General features: G+C 45.3%; 1 protein-coding gene across 3 annotated transcripts in view; it reads right to left on the bottom strand.

The window, feature by feature from the left end:
• Nucleotides 1–12,340, bottom strand: part of PARD6B (par-6 family cell polarity regulator beta) — a 45,050-nt gene that overhangs the window by 22,232 nt on the left and 10,478 nt on the right. For 2 of the 3 annotated variants that reach the window (XM_051802804.1, XM_051802806.1), the window contains exons 3-4: nt 5,260–11,205; nt 894–960 (exon numbers count right to left, since the gene is read on the bottom strand). In XM_051802804.1, coding sequence (XP_051658764.1) covers nt 10,376–11,205 — 830 coding nt within the window. In that variant the 3' untranslated portion in view covers nt 894–960; nt 5,260–10,375. Of the gene's footprint in view, nt 1–893; nt 964–5,259; nt 11,206–12,340 lie in introns of all 3 variants that reach the window. The other variant, XM_051802805.1, reaches the window with a different exon arrangement.

Below are 12,340 nucleotides of genomic sequence, written 5' to 3'. Positions count from 1 at the left end.
TGACCACTGCCCTGGGGGGCCTGTTCAGTGTCCGACTATCCTCTGGGGCAGAACAGTTTCCTGATATCCAGCCTAACCTTCCCCTGACACAGCTTCAGGCCATTCAAGTCCTGTCTCCACAGAGCAGGAATGGGTGCTGTCCCTCCACTTCCCCTCGTGAGGAAGCTGCAGACCCCGGTGAGGTCCGACCTCAGCCTCCCCTTCTCCGGGCTGAACACACCGAGAGCCCTCAGCCGCTCCTCCTAAGGATGCTCTACACCCTCCCCTACCGTGGTTGCCCCCCGTGCTGTGTGTGTCGGTGACTGCCCTCCCCGCGGGGGTGTGTTGGTGCCTGCCCTCCGCTGCCCGCGGCTATCTGTGTGTGCCGGTGCCTCCCCTCACGCCTCTCCCCTCAGACCCTCCCGCCCGTCCCCGCGGGCGGCCGCGCGCGCCCCGGCGCCACCTGGCGGTCACTGCCCCGCAGCGCTGCCCGCGCCAAGATGGCGCCCCGCGCCCGCCCCGAGGGCCCCGCAGGGCCCGTCCGGCCTCCGCGCCGGGGTCTGAAACAAATCCCGCTGAACACACCGCAGCTGTGGTGAAACTAGGGGGTGACAGGTGTTCCTTAGTCAAACTGTAATTGCACGGACACTAAAGCTGCATAAGCCGGCGCTGGTGATGGAAGCGTTCTGCTCATCCCATCACCGCCCATGTCCCTCGGCCAGCCCTGCGCATGTGAGGGGACACACAGTGGGATCAACCAGGAAACTCTGATGGGTTGAAAACCGCCCATTAATTCCTTTGCCGCCTCACTTTAGCCCAGCTGAGCTCTTCAGTCCATGGCACAGCCATCTTCATGCCAGCACTGCCCAAGGGGAAGGGATGGGTTCAATCTTCCAGGAGCAGTGATAACTTACCATGAAACTTCAGCCAAAGGCTCAACAGCACCACTTCTACATGGCACTTAATGTTCCAGTGCTGATCCTCCTGTTTATTTAAGCAAAGAAAACAAAACAAAATTAAAACCATTACTTCATTTTGTAACTTGGAGGGGAACAGTCCGCAGCCTGGCTTTGAGGTCAGCTTTCCTTTCATGCTTTGGTTTGAGCACTATATACTGTGCCCATACTCTTTCTCACCACTTCTTCAGATGTCTTTATTTCTCCACAGCAAATCTCCTCCCTCTTTACTCCACACCTGGAATAAGAGAAGTTTTTTTTACTCCCCACCATCACTCCTTTCATTTTGCCTCAGCATTGTGTTCCCATTCAACCTTATGACAATTTACCTGCTTTTCCCATGGATATTTTTAATATCAAGCTCTCTCCTTGATAAAAATATTTGGGTCAGGTATTTTATATCATCAACTGTTCAGGCCCACCAGACATGAATACGGTGTTCTAACATCACACTTTATGAAGGAACATGAAAAAAGAAAATCCAGCACTAAACCTCTTCTACGAAGTTTTCCAAAAAGCCTTTGTTGGGGTTCACAGTGCTCTCCTAGCAAGTCATTAAGGTGAGAAGGCAGAAAAGTTTAAAAATAGCCAAAGCAGACAAGCACAGAGCTCTGTATAACCCTGGAGACTCCAGCAGGAACACTGAGTATTGCTGCAAATGAGCAGGGCTTCAGTATCATCTGGTCCCATGGTAGCTCCAGAATCCTGAACAAACCCTCCTGAGGACCCATAATCTGGGTCTGGGAGGGAGCAAGGAGTGGAATGCCAGGTGTATTTCCACAGTGAACTAACATCTGTCCCACCTCTTTACAGGATACATTCACATCAGGCAGAATAATGTCACCCAGGAGAGGCTTGAGAGGCCAAGTCTTCTACTAGACTACACAAATATCTTATTTTGTATTCAGCAGTATTGTAGTCTTTTTTTCTTGGTACAACCACTACACAAACTAAACCTCATAATGAAAATTAGAAGTCATATGCTTGAGGAAATAGTTATTGCTAATTGAAAATTAAAAACTGCAAAATTAAGGCAACTCTCAGTGCAAAGGAATCCAAAAGCTCCATTCTGATTTCCATGGTGCTGAATGACATGCCTGAGGTGAGCTGGCAAGGCCAGGCCCACCCGAAGAGACACTCAAGAAAACGTTGCCACAAAAGCTGTGATTAATTCCCAAGTAGGAAAACACCTCAATGACATGGCTGCTTTGAGCAGGCTACCAATGTAAGTGCAAGGTCCAAGAGAGATCAGTATTAACACACATATTTAATTTCAGCTGAAGAGGCCTGAAGGAAACAGAACGACTTGCAAGGAGCAAAGAACACAAGTTGTTTCTGTACTTCTTGTCAGAACTAACAGGCACCCAGTTACAAAAACACACACTCCTGTACAGCACTGTACAGGAAAATTGTTTATGTCTTCTTTATTTCTTATTTAACTCCAGTATGAGTGGCACTTGATGAATCAATAGACTCCAGCTGACATGAACTAATACTTAAATGAAGCTTATTCCCTACTAACTAATTCAAACGCCATCTTAATCAAGTTTGAAAATTCATTTTTGTAAATGTTAACAGCATTAACAAGACTTGTGTGTGGCCCACTATAGATGTGTACATGACTAATAAAGTAGATCCTAACCCACAAGTAAGACAGAAGCTGTCAGTGGTTTAACCATATGAAAATGATGGGGTATCCTGGATTAAGTTGTGTCATCACCTTGGAAATGCTGAACACAAAACCAAAACACAGATCCTAAGCTTTGGATGTAAGCGGTCTGACTTCTTGCAAATCATTGACAACCACATATAAAGAAGGAACTGATGGAGAGATGGTTTTGGGGAAGGCACGGGGAAAAAATTTCTCTCAATGGTGAAACTGAACAAGTTTCCCTTTCTTTTTCTTGGCAACAAAAATAAATCACAACAACATTTTACTGTCAAAATGAAGGAAGGGGGCAAGGGAAACTGCTTGAAAAGCTGGTTTAGAAGTATCTTTTATCTTAACAAGGGAAAACTTTAATCTGCCCAAAGAGGTGGGATAAGAGCTTTCTACAAGTCAGAAAGGGGAACACTCCCTAGTGCTCCCCACTTCAGGTTTTGGAGCCTTCCTCTCTTCTTTTGGGGTGGGAGAGCATCTCAGCCTGAAAAGGGCAACTTCAAACCCTCCCTCTTGCCTTCAGGGATCTGAAGTGTCCCCTGTCCATTACCGGGACTGTGACAGTGCAAGACTCCGCTGTCCCAGCATGGACTCACTCGGGGAATTGGCCACTCCTCGGACCCTCAAACCCAGCATTGTTCCGCTCAGTCACAGCGCGCTCAGAGCCCGCCCTCACTCACACACCGGCAGGCTTGGTTTCCACAAACCAAATAACAAGCACCAGCCAGAGTAATTAAGAAAAAAAAAAAACCAACCAAAACCACGAAAAAACCCTAAAAAACAAAAGCATGGAAATTCTTACTCTGCAGCTCAACTTTACCGAGCACCGCATCCCAGATGCGGGGGTCCTGCAGACCTGTCCCTGCTCGTCCCGAGGGAACATCAGCACCCCGCGCTGCCCACGGACCCACCGGGCACGGCCGGGACGGCTCCTCGCACAGCCCCGCCAGGGTTCGGGGAGGGGGCTCGGGAGCCTCCGCGGCTGCCGCGGGGCGAGCTCGGGGGCTGCGGTGCCCGGCGGGGGGAGTGGGACCCGGTACAGCCCCGCCGGGATCCCCGGCCCTTCCCCGGCCGCAGCTGCAGCCTCTGGGTGCCCGCTGACGGACCGGTCCAGGCACCCACCTCCTCCCCGGGGGCTCGGGCAGCTCCGCCGAGCTCCTCAGCCCCCGCCCGGGGCTCCGGGGGCTCCTCCGGCCGCAGCACCCCCGAGTCTCGGCTGGTCCCGGGCCCGGCTCACGGCAGAGCGGGGCGGGCTCTGCGTCCAGTCTCAGTCACCAGGACATGAAAGGCTGCAGAGGAAAACGCAGCTTTAAGGTGCTCGGAATTTCTCCATCCCTGTTGGCGAGTATTGAAAGGACATGAGGTCAGAGACGTTCAGCTCTAGATTAGGCAGAGAACTGACACAGTGCTTGGGTCACAACAAGATCCTGCCCTTATCCCTTCCCTCCATCCTTTTCCCTTTCTTTTCTTTCTGCATTCCCTTCTTCCTTTCCTTCTGCCTTTCTACAGTCTAGAGATCCATTTACTAACCACCTGAAGCATATTTGAAAGATAGTTAATAGCATTTCAACGTTTAACAAAAACACCTAAATTGTCTTTTGCAAGTAGTTTTTTTGCTTTAAGTTTTAGCTCATTTGTTCATGAGTTCGCAAAAAAGTACCTACTTCTCCAGTTTTACAGCACAGGACAGAAAGAGTATGAGAGGCAGGCTCAGTAACAAGGTTATTAGTGGATTTAAGCTATTAGGATGTGATTACAAAAAAAGCCATTATCAGTAACTGGGTGTTGCGGGTGCTCACATGAAAGCATTCTGGAGAAGCCACTGCACCACAGAAGACAAGAATCTTGTGCACCCAAAGTGGAGGCAACAAATATGCTCTTCTAGACCTTCTTAAACATAACATCACAGAGCCTGAAACCAGCCTTTCACACTGATGAAATGCGAAGTATTTCCTTATACTACCAGGTAATTAAACAGTAGTTCAAGTGGAAAGGAATGTTATCTGGAAGGACAGGATATGATATCTTATTAGCAACACTTCTGAACCCTAAAAACTGCTGGTTCAATAGCACAGCACTTCTTCAATTGCTTTGTGCTTCATAGCTCTAAAGCACTTTCAGAATCAAGCACACAACATGTAGTCCTCAGAGACAAAATTATCTCCTGTTTGAGTGGCAAAGTACACAAGTGATCATCGTAGCTGCACGAGGAGTCTGAATTCTTATATCTTGGCTGCAATCTTGCCTCTCCAAGAACCAGCCATACCATTTCTTGCATACTTCTACAGCATCCAAGAACAATATTCTAACTGTCCAGTACGTTTTTCCTCATGTTAGCATTGGAAGCCATTTATGAAGCTACCTTAAAGCTGATTATTCTTCTACTACCACATGCAACTACAATCCCAGTATCTGAGCACTGATACTTGTGTTGCAAAAGATGCGTGTTTGTCAGAAGTAATTCTGGCAAGTCTGAAACTAGAATGTCACTGCTAGTTTTAAGATAAAAACCTTCAAAGGTGTATTTAGTACTAGTCTAAATCTTTCTCCTGGTGTACTGAGGAGAGGAGGATTTTCACTTTGTTACTCACGAAAATCCAGGGATGTCTTTTTATCTGTAACCATACATGAATTTTCAATTTCATAAAGTAACTCAAGTCCTACCAACTTGTTAAGAGCTTGTCACCTTGAGAGAAGTTAAATACTGCTGGTGTTTAAGGGTTGGATGTTATGGCAGTTAACAGCTGCATTCCTTCCTCGAGGAGGCAGCAGTAGGGAAAGTTAGTCTTCCTTTAAATTAGTTCCTCGGTTTAAGAAAACTACCTGTAGGTATTAGTGATTTCTAGAACTGGCATTGCTGCCCTGCCTGAGTGGGTACTTCAGTCTCAGCCCCTGGAAGTGTCCCAGCCCAGCTCCTGGACTGTGCCTGCTCTGCAGAGCCAGACCTGTCAAGCTCCCTCTATCCTCACAGATCCAGGCATTCCTGAGGACACAGCTCCTGCAATAACCCATCCCCTTGATTCCTAGTAGATTATACTTAGGACAAATTCTCCCATACACAGAACCTCCAGGAAGACATCAAAACCTTAATGGATACTTATGTTCCAGCTAAGTGGCCTGTGCTCCTGCTGCAAAGAGCATGAGCTGCCTCAGTAGTGACCCCAGAGCCTGTGTCCTGAGCCAAGGAATGCTGGAGAGGGTGCATTTGCAGAGCCCACAGGGGCACACCACAGCACCCCAGGGGCACACCACAGCACCCCAGCATTCCTTCAAAGTGTCCATGCAGAGTCAAGAAAAGTCTTCCAGCTCCAAGACACCGAGGCCCAAGTGGCCAGAGGAGCAGCCTGGGTTCTTTCAGCAGCACACTGAGACACTGCAATGGTGTTCTCAGCCCTTCTGTCCCCTCCCAAAGGCTACATCAGCAAGGATGAAAAGCACTGGCCCACACAAGTGAAACAGGCCTGCAGACACAGAGGGAGGTGCAGAACAGGAGTCCTGTGCTTGGCCTCAGAGAGGCAAAAACAAAAGCCACACACAAAGGGCTGAACACAGCTCGAGTCTCTGGTCACTGGGTAAATGTTTACAGGGGCTGCAAAGGCAAAAGAGATGGGAGAAAACATCTGCAAGTAAAATGGGTGAGTTAAAACAGACAGTTTGTCCAATACTTACAGTGGCAGTGACAACTCCACATCCCCAGCAGCACCTGGCACAGGTGAAGGAGGGTGAGGAACCACCTCCCAGGCCTCAGGACCCAAACTCTGGAGGAGCAGTGCTCAGGCAGGCACTTGTTGCAGGAGTCACCATTTGCAGCTACTGCAGGAACAAGCACAGCACAGATTAGTCAAGAGGACCAAGGACAAGTGTCTGGAAGCCCTGTGACCTCCCACATGCAGAGCTCTGCCCCAGGGAAGGCACAGGAAGCACGGGGTGAAGACTGGCAGGAGAACACAGCCCGCTGAGCTGCCCAGGAGGAAAACGTGGAACTTGAGAAAAAGAGGATACATTCTTCCCCATTTTTATTTATCTGACAAAGTAATTGAGAAAAAAAAACATTTTATTTCTATATCTGTTTATTTCAGTCTGTAAAAATATAAGACTAATATACAACTACATCTAGCTTGATTTTGTAAAATCAATCTTCATTCAGTGAGATACCAATGTACATTATACATTAAAGTTGTAAGAAAAATACTGATATTTGACATTTTAAACAAGTTCATTCATGTAAAAATCACATTGCAAGTAAAATTTAATTAGAAAATACATAATATTCACAAAAATACACATGTTAAAGACAGCTTGTGAGAACATTGTCCTAAATTTAACTCAGGTGTGGAAAAAAAAAAATATGATTCACAGTTAGGCTTGACTTCTCCAGTACCACAGCAGAACTTCAAAGTAAATGCATCTTAATTCTATTAAGAATTTGTTCTTCCTATTAAGGTGCACTTAGATCTCCCATTGCAAGGGAGGAATGACTTGTCCCCCCACTGTGTATGTACAACATATAACACTAGTCAAAGGAATTGTAGTTTTTCATTCCATTCTGAAATAATTGGGATACTTATAAATTAATTTATAAAATCTGGATTGAAAATACAATTTACATACACAGGATAGTCAATACACAAAGATTACATCAATAGCAGCGTAATATTGTCAATCATGCGCAGCATCCTCACCATCACCTCTAGATTTTCTCCTCTTTTTTTTTTTAGCTAAAGATAAAATCTATATAAAACAGTCAAGCCTTTAAGTATTGTCTTCCAGGGAGAAAACAGTAAAGATGTTAAAAATTTAGGAGGTAGTGAATGAAAGGGTAACAATATCAGCATATTTTAAAAAACCTTATAGTGAACCCCAGTATCATTTATATATAAAATTAAGTTTAGCCACTCATAATCAACTGTTGATCATCCTGAAGTAGCAATTTAAAAATCTTTTGTAATTAACAGTGTATGCATTAGTAAGATATGGAAGAACTTTAGGAACTTTGTGGTAACTGCAGCATTAAGCAATTACATGCTGTGCAGTCTGTCATTGTAGCTGTAAATACAAACTTGAAAAAAAAAAAAGCATTTTTAGGTTTATTCTTTAATGTTTTTATCAAGTCCCAAATGCTTAGTTTTACTACATGTTACCAAATGTCTGTAAAACAGAACATGATATATGTCAAAAAGAATATTAGCTCACGTTTAGATGAATCAGTTTGCAGGAAAGGTCCTAAGGATGAACTCTCATGCAGTTTAGAGTAGGACCCCAGTTAAATTTCTACAAGTCCTTAATACTGGCATGTATATTCCAACTATTCACACCCCTGCTCCAAGCACAGCCTGGCTGACACACCAGACTTGGGCTGGGAGCTGAGCAGTTCCCTTGCCAGCTGGGCATTCCCAGACTCAGCCCAAGCCATGATCCAAGCTGCAAAACACTCCTGGACATCAGCTCCAGAAGGGATTTCCATGGAATGAAAGCATTACACCTGCATTAAGTGCACTACCAGTTCATTCTCTGTACCTATGGACCTCATGTCTTCCCATCCAAGTGCCTTTATTCCTTTGATTATTCACAATACATTCAAGTAAACCAAAGGCACAGAAGTGCAAACTAGCAGAATAATGAGCCTCACCCTCCACTGGTGATTTCATACAGGAAGGAAAGTCTTTTGATAAAGGAAAAAAAAAAAGATATTTTAAAGTAAACAATCTTCCTTAAAGAAAGGAAGTGTAAAGCAGCACTGAGAGAAAACACGTACAGGTAAAGTCTACTTGTTGCATTTCACACTAACTGGGTGTAGTTACTTCATTTTTAATAACTATTAGCAAAATAAGTGAAACACTTCAAAGTTCTTGCTCTTGTAAAAGGTTCCAGGGCCTCTCCTTATACACACTGAAGAAACCATAAAGAAGTGTGAGGCCAGAGCACCCTCACCTGTATTTGCAGAGCACCAGTGCCTGCTGTGCCTACTCTCCATAAATCCTAAAGGCCATGGATGCCTCTCTTGGCAAGGTTTGAGAACACCCCTGCTCACAAGATACCCATTTCAAATGTGCATTTTTTAACACCAAACAGCAGGGGCTCCTGCAGCAGTGTTTGCATCGTCACAAAAACCTTAAATACAGCTTTAGCCTCTGATAGTCTATGAAGACCTTTACAGATGCCTTAACATTAAACTTACAGTTAGTCTCCTGTTAGTAAAGTTACCAGAGGTAGATGTTTCCTCAAGATAGACTGAGGGGAAAAAAGAAAGGGGTTAGTGTCCCTTCCCACTCATCTTGTCTTCCCAGAGGGTAGAACGTGCTCCCAGGCACCTGACTCCTGGCTCTGGTGAGCACAGAACCACAGGACAGAACTGGTACTTCCTACTTAGAGCCTATGGGATCCCTGGGGACAAGCTCCAGCCATCCTCCTGCCCAATCCTGTTACTTCCCATCTCACTTTCCTGACACAACTTATGTTCCCAGAGAAGAGTCAGGTTGGGAACTGAGTGCCAAAGCGGTGAAGCAGGAGGTACAAAAAGGGGAAAGGGAAAAACAAGGTTAGAATCCTCCCCTGCAAGAAAGCCAGTGAGTGCAGCTGGTTGCACACACACCTATGTGCTCACAGCATCAGGACTTGTCAGTGTTGCTGCACAGAGCAGTTCTGGAATATCCCAAACACCCAGCCAGGGGCACACAAAGATCTGCATTTACAGTTCAGTTCATTATAATGGGTAAGTTCATATCACATGGCTCAAACAAGTTGTAGTAAAGCCTCCTTCTGATTTAAGACTTTTTTTAATCCAGGGATTTAACTTAAGCTGTTCTAACTTGTTCAGGTTTGAAGAAAGTCACTTTTTACGTTATCCAGACTCACTACAACAAACCTTTGCCAGTAGAAACCCTTACAGCTTCCACTAGGACTGCAATTTTAACAGAGATTATGTTATGCTATTTCCATAGCGTTAAGCTTACATTTGATTTCTTTGTAATTTATGGGGATTAGCAACTAAATCCAACGATGTCTGTAAAATATTGCAAACTACAATGAGAACAGGTCTTTGATGCACTAGTGTTAAGACTTTTCACATTTGAATTTCAAAATCAGAGTCATTAAAAGTAAGCTTGCCTGGCCATTAGAACCAGGAAAGGTGCATGACTAACGAGCCTGTGGTTGCACATTCACCTACAAAGGAACAGTCACCCTCCAAGCCCCCAGCTCCAAACAACTGTGCTCCCTGTGTCAGCCAGGGAACAGCCCAGCCACCTCCAGCTCTTCCCACCCACCTCCACTTTATCTTCCAGCTTCCTCCTGCAGAGCCCCACAAGCAGCTCTGCAGCCCAGGGCAGGAGTGAGGTGGCTAAAGCAGGTCCATCACACGTAAGCAGTACTTCACATGAACATGAAACCACAGGACATTAGATAGTCAGCCTCACACATAATTAAGTTTACTTCTATAGAACCAGTAGTATTCGACATTAATAATAAAAAAATCAAGTACCTTTAAAAGAAAGCTCACAGGCATCTCTTAGCTATCCTTCATTTTCAATTTAAATTTTCCTCATCCGATTTCAGCCATTTATCAATTATCTTCCAGCTTTGTGAATTATTTACACTGAAGTGCAGAATTAACGAAGTTAGTTAACTTACATCATTTTGAATTTCTTGTATTTACTTTTTTCCCTCCTCTTAATCTAACTGCAGTGCTTGGTAGATGGAGAGGTATCAAATGTATTACATATTAAGCCCAATTAAAACATGTATGGCATCCTTACTTAATACAAAGTACACCAATGGAATTTCATAGTGTTATTATAGTCCCATCTTCTTCCAACGACTTACGCCCAGGATCTGGTACGTCATATTCCATGCTACTGCTGCCTGCTGAGTGATTGGAGTTCATCTCACTGGAAGGCAGGAATCCATTTTGTGTGGACTCGTGAAGGAGTTCAATTTGTGACAATGATTCTATGCTTTCGCTGGTAGGAGCAGCTTTTGGGATCTGCTGTGGCTCCCCACTATCTTCAATAATAATGTCCTCTTCGTCGCTCTCCTCTTCTCCTTGCAAGAGGTTTCCCAGAATATTTGGTGTGCTGCTTGGAAGGCTGGACTCAGTGGACTGGCTGGAGCTGCCCGAAGTCCGACTGTTCCTGACGACATTGTTCCTCTGGTTGGCGGGTCTGACCGTGATGATCAGGTTGCGGCTGTTTGCAATCATCATGTCTGTAACTTGATCGAGGCTTTTGCCCGACACCTCTATTCCATTCACCTCCAGCACCTCATCATTGACAGCCAGTAAGCCTGTGCTCTGAGCCAGCCCTCCAGGGACAAGCCTGGATATGAAAATCCCTGGCACTTTCTCTAAGCCGTGCGGGGTCACCCTGACGCTCGAGCCATCTCGGATGTAGAAGCCCAGGGGTTTGTCGGTGCCGTACTTGTAGAGCTGCACCCTGCGGTGGGTTTCGGGGAGGATATCCACGTCTATGATGGAGGACACTGGCCTGAAGTCCTGGGGCATGCTAATGACAATGTGGGGCTTCTTCTTGTGGTTGTCCGGCCGGAGCACGTTGGACAAGACGTTCTTCTTCCTGGTCATGGTGTCTGTCCCAAAGGCACTGTAGTCTGCATCTTCTGCAAGAGAGCACAAGGGGTTAGAGAGAGCACAAGGGGTTAGAGAGAGCACAAGGGGTTAGAGAGAGCACAAGGGGTTAGAGAGAGCACAAGGGGTTAGAGAGAGCACAAGGGGTTAGATCCTTCAGTTGGGGCTCAGAGCACACTGCTACTGTGGTAGAGGCTGGCTGAGTAAAACACCTCATCTAGAAGGTTTCTGCTTTACTGCAGTAGAAACATTTCTCTTTACTCGCAAACCAAAAGTTTTAATGTTATGAGATTCAAAGTTTGTAATACTTTTGGGTTTCTTCTACCAAAGGAAAGAGGGTACACAAAAAAATTACAGCAAGTTAGCAGCGGCAGACACAAAGAACCACAGCTGCTTGAGAGAAAGGGCAGAATGGAAAGAGTGAGCACATTCCTAGAAACATTTTAATTTTATTCAGAGTAATTCCACTTGCTAGTTTTCTCTGCTCAGGTTTCAGATCATTGGAAAAGGAAGAATGAAAAAGGGAAAGCAGCCAGTGTGCCTATTATTGCCTAGCTGCTGGGAGCCAGCCAAGTGACCTGGATTCAAACTCCAGAAAGCTTATTCCACTCTGCACTCTCCCCTGCCCCCACGCCATGTAGGTAAAATGGCTGTGGAGAGAAACAAAGAGACCTTGCACACAAACACTTGAGGCCAAACTGTTCATGCAGGCAATGCTGTAACTGCCACAATTGGATACAAAATATGCAAATGGCTTAGAACTTCCAAAAAGAAAACACGTTAATCATACAACTACTGAGGGAAGAGATTTCTGATTTCTGAAATGCCTAGTTACCAAAGGTTCCATTTTTCCTTTTAATACACTATAGTGCTCCAAAAAGAATGAACCTAAATACAATCAAGATCTGAATTTCCTTGGACTTAAACTTGTGCTTTTGCAAAATTGCATAGATTTTTTTTTTTTCTGCAGTGGATAAAAAAATAGTCAAGCAGAGCTCTGGGACTCAGAGAAGTTGGGATTCTTTGTATTATCACATTAAGATGCCATTGGTAGAGCCAAGAAAGCAAAAGAATGGCTATACATTTCAATCTGTGAATTGGAATAACCATGGCAAGCTGCCCTGGTGTGGCATTTCAGAGGAGCTGTCAACTGCTGAGGAATCAGTG

This window comes from Manacus candei, unplaced genomic scaffold (assembly GCF_025592945.1).
Source record: "Manacus candei isolate 608988 ecotype Guabito, Panama unplaced genomic scaffold, ASM2559294v1 h1tg000057l, whole genome shotgun sequence".
Taxonomy (NCBI): domain Eukaryota; kingdom Metazoa; phylum Chordata; class Aves; order Passeriformes; family Pipridae; genus Manacus; species Manacus candei.
Note: the sequence above shows the minus strand (reverse complement) of the source record. Positions and strands in the feature narration are given on the sequence as shown.